A 23,288-nucleotide genomic window follows, 5' to 3' on the forward strand; every position below is an offset into this window, starting at 1 on the left:
TGAAAAAACACACAGCAAAAACGTAGGGCCATGAGTTCAAGTGCGACCTCTTCAGTTGGACGGTGTCTTCTTGATGGCACTTAAACAGCAATGTGCCAGGGAACAAACGTGTAATAGCACTGTTTGAAATGACAAATATTTTATTGAGAAACGATACAGTAGTCACTGCTCAAGAGAATGTCAACTAAATAACAACTAAGTATTGCCTTTTTATTCCCCCTTGACTGAGTCTTTCTCTTTGCGTTCTGGTTTCTTAAAACTGATATTAACCGACAGCATGATTGTGATGATTTTTACCTTTGCAAAGGTGAGGTGAGTTGAAATTGGGTTAAACGTCACGTCCAAGATGATTGCACTTCTATAAGCGACGTGCATGCACGTGTGTGTGTGCCTGCTTGTACTAGTCCGGACTGATGCCGATTTTATAAGATACCAGTTTAACATAAATATCCCACTTAGACACAGTATATTGACTCCGAGCCGACATGTCCGTGTTTTAGCCCCTTTATGCCCAGCGCCAGACAGGGAAACAACAAGTACCATCTTTAACGTCTTTTGGTATGACGCGGCCGAGGATAGAACCCCAGACCTTCCGCTCTCCGGGCGGACCCTCTACCACTAGACCACGGAGGCGGTCCCTTTGCAAAGAGAAGGGTAATTACTATCATAGATTATGTACTTTGTTTAGCAGTAGCGAGATCTAAGGTCTGAATTTTATGAGGTGAATTGTTAAATGTCATAATGCTTTTAGTTTCCAATTTATTGTTCAGATTGAAATTACTCTCATACTGTGTGTCAATTATATCCCGCTGTTTATATACTCCAGTGTGTCTTGTTTCTCGTGTTTGTGTCAGTCGGTAAACAATGGGAAGCAGAAGGTCAGGCTCTGTAACTTGCAACTGTTTGGCTGCCTGTATGTCACCGTACCCTGAAGGTACAACCTCGTAACCATGCTGTCTGCCTCTGGAGTGCCCTTGATTATTTACAGACAACCGTGATGCAGACGGAATATTGCTGACTTGCTTGAAACAACAAAGAAAATAGGGTGATCAGTCATTAATAAATTAATAAATTACTGCCGAACTGTGCATTTCTTGTTTGCTTCACTTTAAGTAAGTTGGAGCATAGGGAAGATGTTCTTCCAAATTAAGACGACTTGTTTCAATGTGAGAAATAACGGTCTATCCGATCATACCCTATGATTATGTACGTGCTTATGCTAGACAACAGCCAGGAGATTTCCCTGGGAATGTGAAAGCTGCCCGGAAGTGTTTACGTCATTTCCGGACCAGTGGGATCGCCTCGTTAAAAATTTGTGAATATTTAAAAAACAATTTGCATTGTTTTGATCCGAAATAACCTTTGAAATAACCTTTTTGAAAAATGATCTGTATCTTATTATTGTGTAAATGTTGACATGATCTATTCTTAGAAATCAAATAATATATAGTGTCATATATTAACATACCAGTTAATACCTGTGCCACGGTTTTTGATTTTTCTTCTTTTCAATATGTGTATTTATTTTCAATCACCAATTGAGAAACAATAACACAACACTAGTTTAACTAATTAACGTGCATCAATAGTAAACAAATTCATTCAGTGAGAAGTAAATAATTCAAAAGATGTATTGTCGATATCGTGTTTTTATGGTGTAATTCCAAATTTGGTATAAATCTTCCTTGTCCACAACTCCGAAAATATCATGACAGTTGTAACGCAAGAAACACTGTGTGTTGTTGACTTGACCGTTCCATCTGTTCTCCAAGTGTTTGTACTTGATGTCGGTGAGTCTGGACGGGAGTACTCCCGAGAAGTAGACATCGTCCACCCATAGAAAAGGCGACGTTGTGGCCGCCTTGTACAACTGAGCAATCATATTGCCGCTGAAAAACACCCCATAGCCGCTACAGTAGCTCCAAGGAAAGGCGTCATAGTGTTTGAGCACGTGTTCCTTGTTTGAAATTATCCATCGTCCTGCACGGTCAATCAGCATCCTTGGAATAAAATTACACAAAATATATCTCCTGCCAGTCCGGAAAACGGGAAAATAAGATCGCAGAAATTTTACAGTGTCCACAAAGGCATCGTCATCAATCTTAGCGACAACAGTTACATTAGGACAATGTTTCGCCACCCAATGAAACTCCGCCACGACCTTCAACGTGAGATTACGATATGAATCCAGGAAGTCACCCTGTATGACGTCACCATACTCCCGGTTTTCGGCAATCAGTTCGCGTTCAATGCTTTCCTTCTGTGACTTACCTACGATAAAAATGAGTCTGATGACATGAAATCGGAAGTACGTGTGATTTGCAAATGTATCACGGATATACTGACGAGACTTCGCGTGAGTTGTGGATGAACTGACAATAAATAAAAGCGACACTGTCTCAGTATTCCTGCATATGTTGGGGTTATTGAGTGTGTATTTTATGCTGTTGGTGGCTGGGTATTGCGTCCTTGTCCTTGGACGCCAAGATGGAAGATGCCATGGATGACTCAGGCGATGATTATCACCATGCTGCTTCAACACGTGAATATTCTGTATCCATATCAGAGCGGTTACCACCAGGAGCGTTGCAGTAACACACCACTTGAACCGGCTCATCATCAATATATATGAACAACTCTGGTGATCGACACGATCCCGAGCCAACCAAAACTATTCCCCAAACTTCTTCTTCGTCAAAAGATGTTAAAGATGACAGAAACTGTTCTCGGGAACACCTTAAGTGTCCAACCTCGAATGTTGCTCATCCCGTATACTAAAACCTATACGGTCGTATCACGTCATCTTAGCCGTCCTATAGTTCGTGTTAGGAGAAAATCGCATTCTTTTGTTCATCGTAGACTTCGTAACAAACACACGTGCACACTTGCACTCCATACAATGTCAGCAGTAGTCCTGTAATATAGCAAACGTAATGATACAAAGCATCGTGTCTTCGTTAATTCACACCTTATATTAAGTCCATACCAATGCGACTGTATGATCAGTCTCAGTTTGAAGGTGCTGCATGGTGTGAGCGTCATGTGTTAGCAACATGTTGTGATATTGATTAAGCTGCATGTTATCACTTTACCCATTGATCTGTCCTTTGCAGCTGTGTACGGCACAAGTGTTCTTATCATTCAGGCGTTCTACAAGCAACACGCTGTGATCAGACAAGGCTTTGACTGCGTCTAATAAAACTCACATTGCCATCAAAAGCAGACATAAAATAGTGCAGTGGGCTGCATGGATAGTAAACAGTGCAGGAAAAGTTGGCGCTTGCTCCAGGACGATATACTGTTCTGATGTACATACATCCTGGCACACTCACCAGGAAAATTGAAACAGACACCTAAATAAACTTCATCTGGTAGATTGTGTCACACTTTTGTATGAATCCTCCCTGAAACCATAGCGTTTTGTGGAAAACTATAAACATTGTGTGAGGTTACATCATGAGTAGTTTTGAAAATGTAGAAACATGAACATGTACATGTAATGGCTGTTGAATGCCTAGTTATTTTAAAGAAAAATATAACGTTGCCATGGGAAAACATTTGATTGTGTGTCAGCTTCAACGACCAGACACCGGGTCCTCGTGTTCCAACTTTTACTCAAACATAATCAACGCCAATGCCCAATGTTGTTACACATAATCTGTCAACAAATATGATTAATATTTCGGCAGTAGCTAATTACGTTAACATTGTAGCCCATTTATTTTCTGGTCTTAAGACATCGTTCTGGCAAATAGCAGGCCCCCGTGCCCTGTATCGTAATACTAAAGAAGGCTCTCTTAATAGGGGCAATTTAGTGAACAAGACTAGATTTTAGCCATATTCAGGTTTCGTCGAATGAATGAATGAATGAATGAATGAATGAATGAATAAATGAATGAATGAATGAATGAATGAATGAATGAATGAATGAATGAATGAATGAATGAATGAATGAATGAATGAATGAATGAATGATATTAAACTAGGTACGTAACAGAGACACGGCGATTTATTATTTCACATACTTATTTATCTATTGCCTATTAATTGTAATGAAGAATGACCCTCTATATCATTCACAGACGTCATAGTTAGCCATAGAAATTATATACACAGTCACGTGATTAGGTGAAGAGTGATCAATGCAAAAACGAATAGGTTTGTCTATGAAGACCTCGAAAAGCGTAATAATCAGACAAGAGTGCCACAATGTCAAAGCAACCATCCTTCTGTTTTTGACTCGACGGAAACCCAGACTACCCCTGTCACTCGTGTTGCTATGATTGTCCCGTGTATTTAGCACGTCTCCCTCGCTGATGACAGTACTGTAACAAACACGGAACAAGAACGTCGCGGATATTAAACGTTTTTCTAGAGATTCCTGTTTTGGTGTAAATATCCATCAATGTGTTTTGACTTGATATTGCAGGAAGAGGACAATGCCGCGCCAGGAAACCGACACTGCTTTCAAAGACTTTCTCCATCAATGGTGTGTACTACTAGATTCCGAGTTCAGACGCTCCCTATTAGTGGTGTGTACTAATAAATGCCTAATTAGACGTTCTTTTTCAAAGATGTATGCTAATATATGCCTTTTCCAGAAGTTCTCTGTATACTGACAGGTGTCTTTTTCAGACGTTCCTTATCAATGGTGTTTACTAATGTTCTGTGTTCAGAGGTTCTCTATCAATGGCTTTTACAAATTGATTCCATTTTCAGACTATCCCTATCAATGGTGTGTGCGTATAGATGCCATGTTCAGACGTTCTCTATCAATGGCGTGTGCTTATAGATTCCATGTTCAGACGTTCTCTTTCAATGGCGTGCACTTATAGATTCCATGTTCAGACTATCCCTATCAATGGCGTGTGCTTATAGATTCCATGTTCAGACTTTCCCTATCAATTACGTGTACTTATAGATTCTATGTTCAGACGTTCTCTTTCAATGGCGTGTACTTATAGATTCCATGTTCAGACGTTCTCTTTCAATGGCGTGTACATATAGATTCTATGTTCAGACGTTCTCTTTCAATGGCGTGTACTTATAGATTCCATGTTCAGACTTTCCCTATTAATGGCGTGTACTTATAGATTCTATGTTCAGACGTTCTCTTTCAATGGCGTGTACTTATAGATTCCATGTTCAGACGTTCTCTTTCAATGGCGTGTACTTATAGATTCCATGTTCAGACTTTCCCTATCAATGGCGTGTGCTTATAGATTCCATGTTCAGACTATCCCTATCAATGGCGTGTACTTATAGATTCTATGTTCAGATGCCTTTTTCAGACATTCTCCATCAGATGTTGTGAGCTAATAGATTCCGCACTCAGGCGTTCTCTATCATTGATGTGTACCAATAGATGCCTCCACTGGACGTTGTGTTTCAAGAGTCTATGCTAATATATGCTTCGTTGAGACGTTCTCTATCAACGGTGTATAACAATAGATTTCGTGTTCACACGTTCTCTATCAATGGTGTGTTCTGATAGATACCTTATTCAGACGTTCTCTATCAATGGTGTGTACTTGTGGAGGCCTTATTTAAACGGTTTCTCTTTAAATGGCGTGTTCTGATAGATACCTCATCCAGACGTTCTCTATCAATGACTAATGTTGAGACAGTGGTGGGTACACCAGAGACCAATGTTTAGACATGGGTAAGTACACAAAAGACCAATAGTGCGTAGCGGTGCGTTCCCCAATGACTAATGTTGAGACAGCGGTGGGTACACCAGAGACCAATGGTGAGGCAGCGGGGGAGGGGGTACACCAGAGACCAATGTTGAGACATGGTTGGGTACGCAAAAGACCAATGATATCGCAGCGGTGGGTTCACAAGCACACCAGAGACCAATGTTGAGTGACAGGTGGGTATTACCAGAGACCAATGTTCAGAGACAGGTTGGTATACCAGAGACTAATGTTGAGTGACAGGTGGGTATACCAGAGACTGATGTTGAGTGACAGGTGGGTATACCAGAGACTAATGTTGTGTGACAGGTGGGTATACCAGAGACTAATGTTGAGTGACAGGTGGGTATACCAGAGACTAATGTTGAGTGACAGGTGGGTATACCAGAGACTAATGTTGAGTGACAGGTGGGTATACCAGTGACTAATGTTGAGTGACAGGTGGGTATACCAGAGACTAATGTTGAGTGACAGGTGGGTATACCAGAGACCAATATTGAGACAGCGTAAATGAAGACCTTTGCATCTTTCAATATGGTCCAGGTTAAAGAGGTTGTTTTCGAATTAAGTATCGTTCATGTATTTAGGCAATCGGCCAGTGTACACATATGTATGTGTATGTTATTGTCTAAGAAAATATATGAACATACACTTAGACACAAAGAGTTAAGAATCTCAATACAATGCAATAACCAATAACACGTGAGATGCTTCATGTATTTTACTTTATATACGCTGCTCTTCACACACAACAAGCCTCTGTTTAAACATTAAACATGAAACTGCAAAATAGCACCACCATCCTGGCTAAACCATGTCGAAGCAAAACCATGAATATTTAACAATGGTTTTGCGTGTGATGCCCAGGTACATCCTCAAACACATTCGAAATATTTCATGAGAATGTAACATTGCTAAGGACACCAGTGGTTATGCATACGGCGCAGTTCAGGTTTCACCAATACTAATCAGTACCATATCAGCTTTGGTGTGTGCGTGTGCGTGTGCGTGTGCGTGTGCGTGTGCGTGTGCGTGTGCGAGTGTGTGTGTTGCTTGAATGATTCGAGCATATACGGGAACTAATTTCGTTTTTAAAAGATTTTCAAAACTGTAATCGCACAGAAAAGGACGTTAAACCCAATTTCACCTGACCTAACCTTGTGTTGATGTTGTTATATGGCAGTGTATTTTGATGTTGAACAGTGATTGTAACTGTGTTGAAATACGGTGAACGCTCATTGCATTGTATTTGGACAGTGATTAGATATCAGGTAGGTAATACTTTTTAATGTAAGAAGTTTGAGGAAGTTACTATATTTAGATGTTAGTGTCATGTGTAAACTTCCGGAATACCATGGACTTGTGTGGAATATTCTGTAATATTCTAGTTTTGCTAGACTGGTGATTGCAATGTGTAGACATTTGCAGAAGCTAGGTGAACTGTATGTAAGGGGACAAGAGCATGCCTCTCGTATCTCTCACACATTTCCATCTGAGAATTTATCAAGACCAGCTTTCGTGTGAAGATCACCCCTTAATCCCTACCTAGGCCCATCTCGGAAGCTTGACTACTGTCGCGGCTGCGTGAATTTATCATCCGAAATTAGCTCCCACAGGAGATATCGCTTGGGTGAGATCAAGCGATATCTATACTGTAGATATCGCTGCAAAGAAATTGCATCAGAATGCTTTGCAGACCATTGTGACGTCATTGGTCACCATGACGTCACAATCAAATGACAGCACTAATGGCTCTGCTACTGAAGCTGTTAGCAGTACTTTTTACATTTAAGACACTGCTTATTACTTTCTACAAACTGAAAAAGTTGGAATATTGATGTTGGATGATAAATAAAATCTCACCCTCGTGTCTTTTGATATCAAATATATCAACACTCATTGATAAAAGTGGAAAAAATCCTCGGCAAGCCTCGGAGTTTTCCCACTTTTATCAACTCGTGTTGATATGTTTGATATCAAAAGACACTCGGGTGAGATGCTCTATATATACTATTGTCACTGACTTTTGCTATCACCACTGTATTTTTGTATTTGATACTGACCACCGCCATCATATTATATATTGCCATTGAACATTGTACTACCACTCTATTGTGTACTGCCATTGTAAGTGGTGTGCAGTAATTTGTATTGATTTGTAAACTTCTTTTGTTCTACTTCTTTTACATACGGATTTCTGGGTTAACATGGTGTTTCAATTTGGGAATCGACACGTAACAATGTGACTATTTCATAATGAATATGTGAACATTTAAAATAATTCACTATTAAACCAAACACATGTACTATACACGGCAGTGTATTCACTTGAATCACATTTCTTGTATGTTTACACTGAGGGGAATTTGTTTTATTGCTGTGATATATATCAGTAGGCATTGAGCATATTTCTCTCGTAGGAATCCATTGGATGTACATGATTAGGAATATATATTGACTGAAGGTTTATGAAACCTCTTTAAAAGTGAATAACACACTCAAAATAATTATCGATAGATCATAAAATGATTTTGCCACAGATGCCTCATGTTGAAATAACACACAAGAGACATCTTTATGAGGGAGATGATACAACCCTCTGGCGCCCGTAGGCAGCTTGGGCTATATACTCTCCAGGGAGTTGAGAATGAAAACTGGAATTAAACAGGTCCACTGTTCGGGGAACAAATAAAACTGCATTTGAGCAGATACTAGTACCTGGATACCTGTGGTATATAAATGTATAATATATATACATATCAATAAAGTTACGACAACTGTTAAATGTCTTAAATAACGTGCCATCGTTTATGAAAGTGGGGATGCATGTATAAGGTATAAACTACCCCTTCCACTTTGGCTGTGATAAATCGTATAGGCCATCAAGAATTCACTGGTTACAAGTGAATCTCCTGCATCTACATTCTGTGGAACTAAGACTGGACAGGAAACAATGTCAATGACCGAGTGGAAGGTCGATCTCTTATAGAGGTCAGGGTCTCTACAGTAAAGTAACCCCTTCCCGAAACACGCACACCATCTCCAGTATGCCCGCTCTTCCCTCATTCGTCACCACCTACGATCTTTCTGGGTCAGTGCTGGCAATAGGACATATGTATAATCAGTCGTTTGAAGTCATCATGCCCGAAGCCATAGGGCAGTGCCACAACGTTATGGACCCGTGTCCAAAATTGGTTCTTAGACCGAATTAGAGTTTAATGTATAGGATGTGTAGTGCGTAGATGTTTTTGTCCAGATAATGCCCCATGTTAGATCAGTGGAACATCGCGGTGGAAATGATGCAGGCGGTAATTTGGCCCCATGGCAAGGTGACTTGGTAGGCCATCTGAAGCCAGTAATTGAGCAGCAGTTACATGGCGTTGTTTATGCAATGACATTTAATGACACTGATGTGGAGATAAACGATTGATTTCAGTTCACTTGTTACCTTGCTTTGGATAGCGCCACCTACGTCACAATAAGTAAAGGAGACATGACATTGTAGCTTACCTGGTTAAAGATAGTTGTTTCCAGCATGCGTATTCTATGTAATGTGAGGTGAAATGAGGTTTAACGTTGCGATCAAGATTAATGCATCTATTTATTGACGTGCAAGGTGAGTGTATGTATGCGTGTGTGTTAGTGTGTGTGCGCGCGTGTCAGGTAAAACGGGGTTTAAACCTGCAACTTGCGGTAGGGTAGTTCCGTATGGCAAGCTGTTTTCACATTTCTTACGAAATTATTGACATCTTTAATTGTTTTGAAGATATCGGTATTCTTTTCAAAGATGTTTTTAAGATATCAAGAAATATACTCCTCAAAAAAGGAAACGCAATACGGATATTTTTGGCCATAAAAACAAAATTAGCGTACAAAGAGGTTTAAAATGAAGAGGTTTAATGTGTTATAGTGTTAGAGACAAATGTCCCGGATCAAATGATCCCCAAAAGGACATGCAAAACATAAGTCGGGAAACTCGTACGATTCGGCAGAAACGCACCCAGTGCATTAAAAAAAGGACCATGGAACTCCACGCACTAAACGTGCAGAAGCTCTATGGGCGGTATAAAAGTGCAGGGTTTTTTATTGGTTGGCAACTGCGTCAATCGAGCAGTGACAGTTCAACAACATGCCAGGATTAACAGAAGTGCAAAGAAACAACGTCATATGCTGCAGGGTAATCCCGATCAGATGTAGCCAGGGCTTTCAATGTAGCGCCCAGCACCATCACAAGGCTGTGGGATCGATTTCAACAGCATGTGTCAACACCTGATCAGCCAAGGCCGGGACTACAAAGCGTAATCACCCCCGCCCAAGATCGCTACATCCAACTGTATTTAGGATATCTTCAATTCAATTCACGATATCTTCAATTCAATTCAAGATATTTTAAAAAAATTGAAGATATCAGTAATTCCGTAATGAATGTGAAAACGGCTTGCCATAGTACCGCATATTCTTAGGGAGGTAGGGGATCCGAGATGGTCAGTCAGACAGGAATGTTGGACGTGTGAATCACATATAGGGCAAATTTTACCTTATTCTTGAGATTTTCAACCTACCCATGTGCAGAAGGTTTCATTCTATGGGGCATTTCACAAGGCAACGATGGGAGCTACTCTGCGTCTAACTTAAGAACAAGAGGAACAAGTAAAATGATTCCTCGTGCACTTTAACTGGGATCTTGATATTGTCCAGAAGGATATGAAATGGGACAACAATACACAAAATACACAAGATTAAATAAGGATATTTAAGATGACAGTGTTTCAGAACATGAGGTTGCCTATGCAGATGTTGGTCGTAGCATTGACAGCACTGATGACACTGATAAGATTAAGCCAGCTCTAAATGTTGGCCAGTATCCTCGTTGCTTCTGTGTACCATGTGTAAGTGAAAATAGGTAAAGGACAGGCCCCGACCAATGGAAACAGCTCCTTCAGGAAGTCAAGTACTAGACGTTTCGGAAAATGCTGAATGACAGAGATGCTTGGCAAATATAAATCATTATGAGATAAAGAAAACTCCAGACACATTGTTGTAACAGATAATAATGCAAGTGTTTTACATCTTGTTCGTGGATTATACCCAAACCCATCTGGAATTGAAACATACTCAAATAAGTGTTATCTCACTACTTCCCAGCTTATTGCTTCCACTGTACCTATATATGCTTGAAATGAAAAACTATAAAGTAGGGGAGAGGAAGATTCCTGCTATATTCATCAGGAAAGACTACGACACATGAACTCTGACCCTGTCATTCAAATGCTCAACAACTGCAAACATTCAAAGAACACATTTGAAATATTTAACAAAGCTACAAAAAATTGTGTTTGGTTAAAACAAAAGATTGCATGCTACAGCTGTGACAACAATAAGCATCCAGATTAGTTTATGAAACACGCTACAAGGTTTCCTATGTCCCAAGTGGAGACCCTTGTTTTATCCCTTAATGCCAAGCGCCAAGCAGGGTAACATCAACTATTAACGTCTTTTGGTATGCCGCAGTACACTCCCGACCTTCCCCTTCCTCGGGCAGACACTCTAGCTACCAACCAGACTACAGTGGCGATCTACGTATTCTAAAAGATAGATAATGTTTTCCCTATAAAGTATAGGATCTTGTTTATTCATATAACGACCTAATAGATGAAGACATTTTAGAAATATGCAGACAATTAGCCAGAAATCGAGGGTGTGGTCAAAGTTTTAATGTCATTACTTTTGCATCCGGAAAATAATTATACATTTATATCACCGCAATGCCTAAATCACACAACTATTCAGTCGTGTTACAATTTGAGAATGTAAATATGAGAGACATCTAGAGAAGTCCACGTCCAGGGCATTTAGAAGTGGAGGTCAAATTGATTGTTTTAGGTTTTACAATGTGGTTAGAGATTCGATGGCAATGATTGAAATACATTTGAAATAAACATACAGGAAAATCTATATCTGTATCACATTTCTTTTAACAACATATGCACTACCAACCTTTACACAACACATTCACTACCCATTCTTACACAACACATTCATTATCCATCCTTACACAACATATTCATTATTCATCCTTACACAACACATTCATTATCCATCCTTACACAACACATTCATTATCCATCCTTACACAACACATTCATTATCCATCCTTACACAACACATTCATTATCCATCCTTACACAACACATTCATTATCCATCCTTACACAACACATTCATTATCCATACTTACACAAAGAATTCATTATCCATCCTTACACAACACATTCATTATCCATCCTTACACAAAGAATTCATTATCCATCCTTACACAACACATTCACTGCCCATTCTTACACAACACATTCTTTATCCATACTTACACAACATATTCATTATTCATCCTTACACAACACATTCATTATCCATACTTACACAACACATTCATTATCCATCCTTACACAACACATTCATTATCCATCCTTACACAACACATTCATTATCCATCCTTACACAACATATTCATTATTCATCCTTATACAACACATTCATTATCCATCCTTACACAACACATTCATTATCCATCCTTACACAAAGAATTCATTATCCATCCTTACACAACACACTCATTATCCATCCTTACACAACACATTCATTATCCATCCTTGCACAACACATTCATTATCCATACTTACACAAAGAATTCATTATCCATCCTTACACAACACATTCATTATCCATCCTTACACAACACATTCATTATCCATCCTTAAACAACACATTCACCACACATCTCATACAACACATTAACCACACATCTCATACAACACATTCACCACACATCTTCATACAGCACATTAACCACACATCTCATACAACACATTAACCACACATCTTCATACAACACATTAACCACACATCTCATACAACACATTAACCACACATCTCATACAACACATTCACCACACATCTTGAAACAGCACATTAACCATACATCTCATACAACACATTCACCACACATCTTCATACAACACATTAAACCACACATCTCATACAACACATTACCACACATCTTCATACAGCACATTAACCACACATCTCATACAACACATTCACCACACATCTTCATACAACACATTAAACCACACATCTCATACAACAGATTCACCAAACATCTTCGCACAATACTTAACCACAAATCTCATACAACACATTCACCACACATCTTCATACAACACATTCACCACACATCTTCATACAACACATTCACCACAAATCTCATACAACATATTCACCACACATCTTTAAACAACTCATTCACTATCATTGTTTCCAAACACAAACGTACGGAATTACTCATTTGTACCGATCTGAAACTGTTTAGCTGCGTTAAAGTTTGTGTTTATCAGAACACGTCAGTTTCAAATTTAGTTGGTGAGTGTCACTTTACCTTGACGAAGTGGCGGCCAACCATCCAACATAAAGTAAATCAGGTATCATGTGATCGCATTTTCCCAGTTTGTCCGGACATAGAAGAGACTGAAATCTACTTCTGGATATAATGTAACGTAAATAACGACCTTCGTTTTAACATGCTTAATCGTAGATGTCCGTCGAAGCATTTGCCACTGAACTCAGTTGAAAATACGCTTTCAACATGCGTCAAAGACTAGACACAATACATCAAGGGCTCTATACATAGACTGTTTCTAATTTGGTCATGCTGTTGTATTCTATTTCAATGTATGAAATGTATTAAGTTGTGTTACATGCATAGTGTGCCGTAGGATTTATGTGGCAGTATTTAACTTGTATATATGCTGTGCATTATATAAAATATATAACGTGAAACTTTGATAAACATTTGTTTCTCTGTGTGTGTCATAACAGTAACATCAAGACACAAACACCATTCTTTTCACGAATATATTCATTCTAAATTTTATTGCACTTCTTCTATACAAATTTCGTTACAAATATGTAACATAAATTATATATATATGTATAAAACAACTTAAAAGGTCCCTACTGTTTTGGAACAAAATGTTGAGGAAATATGTTCTAGCAGTTACGTGAAATACGGTGACCGTAGCAACAAGGAGATATCGCCATGAGCGTCTTCTCCAGCGTGTATATGTCGGCCCTGTGAAACATACCGGGGACTGCCTGAAAACAGAGACAACATCGTTGACGTATAGCAAAACATGGAGTGGGTGAGTGAGTAGGGTTATTTGGTGCCGTTTGAAAAATATTTCTGTGATACCAAATTTACGTGGAAATGAGAACCAACGAAATCTGTGAGCACGGGTAAGGCCTGACAGATCTCGTATCATAATCTCTGCGAATCTAAGGTCATTCATATCCGACCCCAGAGCAGCGAGGCATGACGGCGAGGGAAGAAAACTCTGCACATCGCCTTAGAACGGAATTCACCCGTTCCCCCAACGGCATCGAGGAGTTTATCCGTTCCCACAACAGCATTGAGGAGTTTACCCGTTTCCACAACAGCATTGAGGAGTTCACCCGTGTTCACAACAGCATTGAGGGGTTCACCCGTGTTCACAACATCATTGAGGAGTTCACCCGTTCCCACAACAGCATTGAGGAGTTCCCCCGTGTTCGCAACATCATTGAGGAGTTCACCCGTGTTCACAACAGCATTGAGGAGTTCACCCGTGTTCACAACATCATAGATTGAGTTCACACGTTTTCGTAACTATTAGGAGATTATTTTATTACATTTCCCTTTTTACATTACACGTATTCCAGTGTTGGCTGTATTGTGATACATTGTTTTACTTTTGTATCCATCACATAAGGGACCAGTCATTATATCTAATATCCTCAATAATGTGGCCATATTTTGTACAAATGCAAATATCACCAATGAAAACGAAAAAACGTGCTGAATGAAAATAGGATGTACTATTTTACATAGCGACATCATCACAAGGAGTCCAACTGTACAGAACTTACCTCAACAACCACGACCGCCTCATCAGCCCTGTCGTTCTTGCTGGTCATACTGGTTGTGTCAAGTCCATCCATGGTCAAACGTGAACGGTCATCGACGGAAACAGATTGTCATCACACATAGTGTCATTCTCCTCTCCAACGTTTCATCTAAGGTAATGTTGAGTATATGGTATGATAATCTTTAAGGAACAAATACTTGATACTTGTCATAGATTATATCAATTCCAGGTCTGCTTCAGTTTCCTGACAAAAACATACCGCCTCAAATGTTATCAAAGTTTCATATAAACACAATTCATCACAATGATCGCCTTGCACTTTGCCTGGATGGCGACAGGCGCCTTTTTAAGAGAAGATCTTCTAGGCTCTTCCTTTTAAACATGTTGCCCAACTTTCTGGACATATTTCCTAAAATACTCCGCCTCCTTTTAACATTTTTCGACCTTTGTTTCTGCGCCTCAAAAGCGTCTGACAAAAGTCCTTCGAAAACAGAACATACGCTCGAAAAGTCTTCGGCGGCGGATATTTCAACATGGCGACACTGGTACTTCTGAGCGAGAGGCCGGAAGTCGTCTGCTTCCACTTGCCGAAAGTGCTCTAGATCGAGCTTGTTGCCGAGTATGGTGACGGCACTTCGTGGCGATTGACGACCTCTATGTATTTTCTCCAGCTCGGTCTGGACGGCGACGGCAGCAGAAACATCAGCTATGCTGTAGACGACGATGAAGGCGTCGGCCTGGTACCTCCTCAGCGTGGACTCCGTCAAGCCATCCTGCAATTTTAGAGACAAAGTCTTTTTACGTGAAACATAAGACCTCTTTGATACATCAGACATATTGTACTTGGGTCTTTTCCTGTAACTACAAAATGCGCTCTTTCCAAGTTTAACCATGAAATTAAACATACATTCACAATACGAGTATGTGGGCGCATCATTTCGTGGATTAACACACAGGTCCTCTTGAACTAAATCCTGCTATAAATTATCCTTCCTCTGGTAAGGGATGGTGAGTAGGCTCAGTGGGTAAAGTGTTCGCTCTTCACGCCGAATGCCTGGGTTCGATGCACAACATGGGTACAATGTGTGAAGTTCATTTGTGGCGTCCCCGCCGCTGGAACATTGCTCATGTATTTACTCTGGTTCCTGTACAGCTGGACCGTGTCAAGTCCGTGCTGACACAACTGGTCATTTATGGTGGTGTTCATCGTCGGAACTATCGATTTTGACCAATACTCTCTTAACCCCTTGGCTCCCATCTAACAAACATTATACACTCCATGCTGTCTACAAATTATATATATTCGCACAAACGTTTGTAAGAGGCGCGCATGGACCTATCGGTTTCTAGTGGTTAAGTTGTGTGAGTCTACTAGGGATTCATGTCATTTGTCGTGGTGGAAAAGAGAGTTAAAACAGCCGCTTCTTTCATTTGACAACTGATCAATTTTGTCTTACTGAGCAACAACATACATGTACTTCTGGTTCTAAAACACAATGGTGACGTAACAATAAAGCTTTTCACAAACATCCACATCAAATCAAGCATTGTGTCATCAAAAGCAAATAGATGCATTGGGTTGAGTTCATGCACTCCTGACAATACAGAACAAAGGCCCTATCAAGTGCAAACAGATTACTTGTTTGTGCACAAACAAAAAATGCGTCAAATACAAACAATGAAGTTTACTGACAGCTAAAAAGCGAAATAAAATTTCCTAATCCTATTCATCTCACATCCTTTCTAAAATACGGTAACGTCTGTTCATATTTACAACATTACAGTTGCAATGGCATGAGAGGAAGTTGGGCCCTATTTTTGGTATGCGAACGGCTCAAATCTTTTATAACTTTATGATTCATACCGGTCGCGACTCTAAACCAGGTTCCCAGCGGATAGTTTCTTTGAAAAAAGGCTTAAGCTTTCCCAGTGCATAAATATTACAAACAAGTGTAAATTGAATTTTGCTCTAAGAAGACCTGTGCAAGCAGCCATGTTGGCTCGGAGCGCAAGAAAACAAACATAGTTCTTTGCAGACAATCCCAGAATTCCGCTCCAAATATGGCGTGGGATAAACAAGTTTACGTGTGATCTTGTGATGTATTTAGGACGTTTTTCGCTACAACGTGTGGCCAGAGAATAGCGGTCAAGGGATAACACAAGCGTGGTCAGTTAATGTCTGGAGGATATACGCCAGATCACACGTTGCTTGGCGTGGACGCGCGTTCATACCGACTAAGCCATCAGCGTGATCTGTATCACAAAGTGGTCTCTGTGCGAGACTGACGATTGAGTGCTATTTGGCGTCGGTTTTAAAATGTTTGCTGGACTCGTTTATACACGTCATAGCATTCAGAGATGCCACACAATGAGTGGGTTAATGTTACGCCAAGTCAGCAATAGTGCAACTATAAAACGGCGCCTGTGTGTAATCAAGTCTGGCCCAGAAGTATTACGAAACCCACACGACTAGCCCGTATTGTTATACACAACATCAACTCAGGATTCAACGCTGCATTAATCACCTAGAGTGATTTTTTCATTAATCTAGTTGTGGCGGTGAGACCTTTTACCGCCACCTAGCGAGTGAGACCTACACTAATCAAATCGCAGTCGTGAGATCGCTTACGAGACAATTAGGCTGACAGACAATTTGTTTTTGAAATTTGAAACCTTGATTGACAAGTGTGCAAGTGATTTACTTAATGTTTGACATTTGAACGTTTCCCTTTGGCATTTGTTGACCATCTGTAACTTGGAAAGATGGGAAAGTTAAGCTGTCTAGACGGAACATAATGAGAGATGAAGAAGGTAATGTCAGATAAGTAACTACCCCTATTCGCTGTTTCATCAAGACTACTTTTTGTTATTAAGGGGAGAATTAATGTGACTTGAAAAGGTACGAAATGTTTGCAATATTGATCATTTGCTTATGTTATCAGCAGATAAATATAAAGCATAATTCCGCATAAGTATCGACAGATGAATATTGGTTTAAGTGTTCGAGCAGTTGTAAAAAATTGTTTTACGGAAAATAGACAAGGAGTTAAAAACATGGGCACTGTTCTTTCCGCTTTTCGGCCGACATTTGGTGAAGAAGAAGTGTTTTCCTAAAGTGGCTCACGGGGATGAGTGACTTAATGAGACAACACCCCAGTTAGCCATAGTACGGCCTGTTCAGGTTAGAGTCTACGAAGGCCAGACACATCAGATGTTTGCCGCGTAAACAAACGTCCACGTCGGGCGTACAATCAGCCAGATAAAACATTGTAATCACAGGTTATCCAACTCACCGGTTGTTACGAGAACTATAGCATATTGAAGAAATAGTCAAACTCTGAATAGGTCACTGGTGTGTGCACCCGTCAGAAACACGGCTTTGGTTCGATTCCCTATTTTATTTAAATCATGTTTTACATCGAACATATTCTTTTTTTTAAAAAAAAACAACAATTAAAGATCCAAATCATTCGTTTTGTCATTGTACTAAATTTCACCTTTATCATACCATCAATCACGTGACCTCACCTGGCTATCGGAAGTGTCCAGAATCTCCAGCTTGACCGGTTCATCCCCAATGTTAACCACGGTAGTGTACTCGAAGTCTGTCGTTAACAAATACAACAGTTAATATTTCCTAATTCAGAGAAATATGAACAATTTCCATACGTTATCTTCGATGTGGCTTCATTTGAAACCTCATCACGATATGGCTGCAATATTGCCGATGCGCTGTAAAATTCTAACTCACTCACTTCATTTGAAACAGGGTCGTATATAGACACGGCCATAACAACCATCCAAGTATACTGTTGACCTTGGCCGTCTTCATTAACCGAGACCGGGTACCAGCACCGACAAAGTCTTCATTATACATACAAAGAATTCTTAGCAAGGCGCCGCATGAACAAAGCGATCGTATAGCGGATTGTGAGTCTCACCTTGAAGATGGGTTTGAACCGGAGCAAATTTGGTCTGACCTTGGGTTTGCATCTTGGGTTATGTAGCACACACGATGTTACTGTTGAGACTGTCTATTGTGACTCCTATACGTTCAAATAATCTAATAGTGTCGGATTTTAATCCGAAAACAAGGTTGTGGACAGTTTATGAAATTAGGTGAGGTGAAATTGGGTTTAACGTCGCGTCCAAGATTATTGCACTTATATAGCGACGTGCATGCACGTGTATGTGTGTGTGTGTGTGAATGCTTGTACTAGTCCGGAATGATGCCGATTTATAGTGCTAGTTCACTGAGATACCATGCCGCAGTTTAACATGAATACCCCACTCAGACACAGTATACTGACCCCTAGCCGACCAGTCCTTGTTTTAGCCCCTTAATGCCGAGCGCCAGACAGGGTAACAACAAATACAATCTTTGAACGTCTTTTTGTATGACGCGGCCGGGACCTTCCGCTCTCCGGGCGGGCGCTCTACCACAAGACCACGGAGGCGGCCGTTTATGAAATTAACTTGAATGAATGAATATTGTTTTTACGCTGCAATTAGCAATAATTCAGCTATAAAACGGAGTACAATCGATTCTGGGCCATAAATCTGAATGATTTTGCCTTTCTGACTCGATGAACAAGAAATGTATGCCACAGGCAGACATATATGTGGAATATTGCTGACTGTGGCATTAAACAAACAAACAAACAAACAATCGAATCATAACTAATTCAACCTGAGGGTGATAAGAGTCATTCCTGAAAATGAAGAACACTTTGAACATGCATGTTTCTAATAGATGAACCCAAGCTTAGACTCATTATAATCAACTGGTCAAATGAACGGCTGGTCGGCCCATCAACTGTAGATAATGATATCTGAACTCATATTACCTGAACCGGAACTGTATTCTCCGATGTAGCGCTTAGTCAGGTAGCGAACAGTGATAGCTGAAATACAATAAGGTCTTATTAATATTATATTTATAACACCATATTCGTACTGTAGGTAGAATGAGCAAACAAAATTAAAATATCTTTAAGTGAAACGATTTCCTAACTTTTAGTTCCTTTTCACTCTTACATGGTATTCGCCCTTATAGAATGAAGTCAAATATGATAAAATAATGATCAAGGGAGCTCAAATAACTGGATGTATGGATGTATTAATGCAGAATTGCCTATAAACGTGTTGCGCGTGAGTACCGCGCGTCTTTTGCGCGTCTACAATAGCGTGAAACCTACGAATATTATCCAAAGACATTACATAAAACCTTGGATTCGAACCCGCAACCATATGAGGCCAACTGTGTACTCCGCGTAAGAATCCTTTACTAATTAAATACGATTATAAATGAAAATGTAAATTTACATAATAAAGAATGTATTTGTGTTGTATATTTATATAGCCAATGCTGCATAACATAACTATACTCAACAACAAAAGTTCCTGTGACACCAATATTTTAGTGTATTTTTCAAACAAGTAAAGTTTGGTTTTCAGTATTGTAGTACATGTATTGAATCAAGTCACAAAAACGCAACTGCTACAGAAAAGCCCCATGCAAGCCCCATGCATTTCACTACCCAAGAATGAGTATAAATACATGTGCGTTAACGGGATTCCGTATGCATTGTTTAGCATCGTGCTGACAACAACCACTCAGAAAAACAACAAAATTACGCAATTATTCAACATTACGAAATGCCACGCCTGTCCGAAAATGAGCGTCTGCGAGCCATTGGTATGCTTGAAGCAGGATCGAGTCAGCGTGATGTTGCAAGACAATTTAACGTCCACAGAAATACCATTTGGTGTTGACAACAGACGAATGCAGTCAGAGACCATCCTCGGAGTGGCAGGCCACGCGTAACCAATAATCGACAAGGCAACTGGATTCGAACCACACACATACGCAATCGGTTCCAGTCAGCAACAGCGACTGCAAGAAGCATCCCTGGCCTTCGATGAATATGTTTACAAACCGTACGTCGCCGCCTCAGATGTGCAGGGATTGTCGCCAGAAGACCCGCCAGACGTCCCATTTTGAAAGGAAACCACCGTCAAGCACGTCTACAGTGGTGCAGACAGCGTCTGCGCTGGACAGCCATGCAGTGGGGACAAGTTCTATTCACTGACGAGTCTCGTTTTCACCTTAGCCACAGCGATGTACGGATTCGAGTGTAGCGACGTCGAGGTGAACGTTACGTCAATCATTGTGTCATGGAAGAAGAACGGTTCGGGGGCGGCAGCGTTATGGTATGGGGTGGGATTACAATGGACAGCGCTACTGCGACGAGATCATCGGCTCTGTTGCTCTACCGTTTTTGCGTCGTCATGGCCCAGGCATTACCTTTCAACATGACAACGCCCTGCCTCATGTTGCTCGTCTTGTTCAGTATTCTCTTCAACAAAAAACAACGTAAATGTCATCCCCTGGCTGGCTCGCTCCCCTGATCTCTCACCAATCGATCACATGTGGGATGAGATGGATCGGCGCCTTCGACGTCAACCACGTGTTACACAGACACTTCGAAACATGCTCCAGCAGAGATGGACAGATATCCAACAGGACTTTGTGCGACGCCTGGTCCATTCCATGAGACGAAGATGCGTTGCTTGCATGGCAACCAGAGGTGGAAACACACGCTATTGATTTGTAAATTGACATTTTGGCATATTCGTGTTTTTATGAAACCACGCATTTTCTGAAGTCAGTATGGCAAAATAAACCATTTGAACACTTACAGGAGTCTTTTATCTGTTGCAAACCGAAATTGTTTCAGATTTGGTAAAAAAACATAACTTTCATGAAATCTTATTCAATGTCACAGGAACTTTTGTTGTTCAGTATATTTAGAAACTAGCCAATTAACTAAAAGTTCTGGTCTTGTAGAATCATCCCAAAGTAAACATTATCAGACACTTTATATTACATGTCAAGAATAAGTGTTGATCCCGTGAACGTTCAAAACACCACGCCCAGTCGGATATACCGTAGATAATTTGTGAATGCAGGGTCCCGTTTCACAAAGCGATTGTGGCGTTCCGACTGCCATACTTTAATATGAACGGCCATCGTAGCGTTAAGATGTCTTTGTGGGGCGGTACCGAAAGGCATATATACAAATACCCGAGTGGATGGCAGCAGCCCTGACCACCAATTCCAGATAAGTTTCGGTTTTACTTTAATGTCAAGTTTTGTATCAACACGTGCTATCCACGTAAAATGATAGATTGGGCTTTAGGTTGAACACCTGGTGAATCAAAAAGGGCTGTCTGCGTCAAACAAGCGCCACAGCTAGCTAAACACAGATGTGGTGATCGGTGTGACTCGGTGTAACTACATCCCCACATTGCTTTGAGAGAGAGAGTCCAACAACACGAAATACGTTTTTCACAATCTTTAATAAAAAATCTAGAATAAAAATATGTAGGCATATGAAAATCACATGCAGTGAACCTTATCGCGTAGACCCGATCTGACTGGTGGTGTAGGTTGGCGCCTTATAATCTGCCTGGTGATTTCACTGTCGGTTGTTCAAGTCAGATTGCGTTACCATCAATACAGAATTTCTGCGGTAGGCCTTATGTAAATAAAGTGGACATGTGTAGATCATTCGGTATCTGTTGTAATACATATACGGTCGGCAGGGTAGCCTAGTGGTTAAGGCGTTCGCCTGTCACACCAAATGCCCAGGTTCGATTTCTCACATGGGTACAATGTATGAGGCCTATTTCTGGATCCCTGGATCCCAGAACCTATTTGGTTGTCTGGTAGCTCAAAGTCTAGGATGTACATGCCGATTCTACCACAATAGATGTCGCTGTATACATGTCCTAATAAGCATCAATCCTGACGTCCCACATATGCGACATTAAGCATATTTCATTTCAAGAACAAATTATTTATATTTAACGGCAAGGTGTTTAACATGTTAAACTGAAGCTATCATAAACCTATTGTGCGTATATTTGCTATCAGTGATCAATTGGCGTAATATTTTCAAATGCCATCAATTAATTTTCGGATTCATTAGATAAATTTACACAGCTACGTGCAGCGTAGATAATAACAAAGTATCACAAACTTACCCGATTTGCCAACCTTCTTCTCACCTAGGACCACGATACGTAAACTCCCTACAGTGGTTTTCATCGTGAACTCCCAGCACTGTGTGTATCCTACGAAATGTGTCCGCTTCCTAACAAGACTCAAGCGAAACTACCGCAGCTTTCTACGCCCGACACGGTTAAGTCTTGGTTGTTTACAAACCTGTAATCACGTGACACAAACAAACACACCCTGACCTTCCTAGACGAACTCGAAGTTCGGCAAACTAAAAGGAATCCAAATAGCACTGTCCTTTTACACTACTGCAAGACAGATCTCGGGATTAACCAGGACATTTTTAGATTCATATCTTTTCACATTAAGGAATAATTTGCGGCGATGGTATTAAAAGATTTCAATGAAAGTATTTTGAATCGATACAGATGCAAGATAAAGGTGTTCTCTGGCCAACACAGACTATTGGTCGTATGCATACAATATCAAGGTCCTAGACATGTTTAGAAAGGAATCTCATATTCAGTGTATAACAAACACCGACGGTTTGTCGCATAAACATGGCGAAAAGGGTAGGAAAAAACAATAGACCTTGCAAGGTTTCCAGAAA

The 23,288-nt window shown here is 40.3% G+C and overlaps 2 protein-coding genes across 2 annotated transcripts; both read right to left on the reverse strand.

The window, feature by feature from the left end:
* Positions 1–221: 221 nt before the first annotated feature.
* LOC139474696 (beta-1,3-galactosyltransferase 5-like) lies at positions 222–2,997 on the reverse strand. The gene has a single exon (XM_071257795.1). The coding sequence runs from the start codon at positions 2,618–2,620 to the stop codon at positions 1,622–1,624; it is 999 nt and encodes a 332-aa protein (XP_071113896.1). The 5' UTR covers positions 2,621–2,997; the 3' UTR covers positions 222–1,621.
* Positions 2,998–14,954: 11,957 nt separating this feature from the next.
* LOC139473787 (ras-related and estrogen-regulated growth inhibitor-like protein) lies at positions 14,955–22,768 on the reverse strand. The gene is made up of 4 exons (XM_071256546.1): positions 22,705–22,768; positions 19,503–19,559; positions 18,184–18,260; positions 14,955–15,428 (listed from the first exon to the last, which is right to left on the reverse strand). Exons 1-4 carry the CDS (start codon positions 22,766–22,768, stop codon positions 14,955–14,957), a joined length of 672 nt encoding a protein of 223 aa, XP_071112647.1.
* Between the last annotated feature and the right edge of the window lie 520 nt (positions 22,769–23,288).

This window comes from Haliotis cracherodii, unplaced genomic scaffold (genome assembly GCF_022045235.1).
Source record: "Haliotis cracherodii isolate W230 unplaced genomic scaffold, xgHalCrac1.p SCAF_3, whole genome shotgun sequence".
Lineage (NCBI taxonomy): Eukaryota > Metazoa > Mollusca > Gastropoda > Lepetellida > Haliotidae > Haliotis > Haliotis cracherodii.

Coding starts and splice junctions, on each gene's coding strand:
- LOC139474696 (XM_071257795.1), bottom strand. CDS start 2,620: ATGATGAGCCGGTTCAAGTGGTGTGTTACTGCAACGCTCCTGGTGGTA.
- LOC139473787 (XM_071256546.1), bottom strand. CDS start 22,768: ATGAAAACCACTGTAGGGAGTTTACGTATCGTGGTCCTAGGTGAGAAG. Junction 18,261..19,502: donor AGAATACAGTTCCGGTTCAG/GTAATATGAGTT, acceptor TGTTAACGACAG/ACTTCGAGTACACTACCGTG. Junction 15,429..18,183: donor TGGACACTTCCGATAGCCAG/GTGAGGTCACGT, acceptor CTAAAATTGCAG/GATGGCTTGACGGAGTCCAC.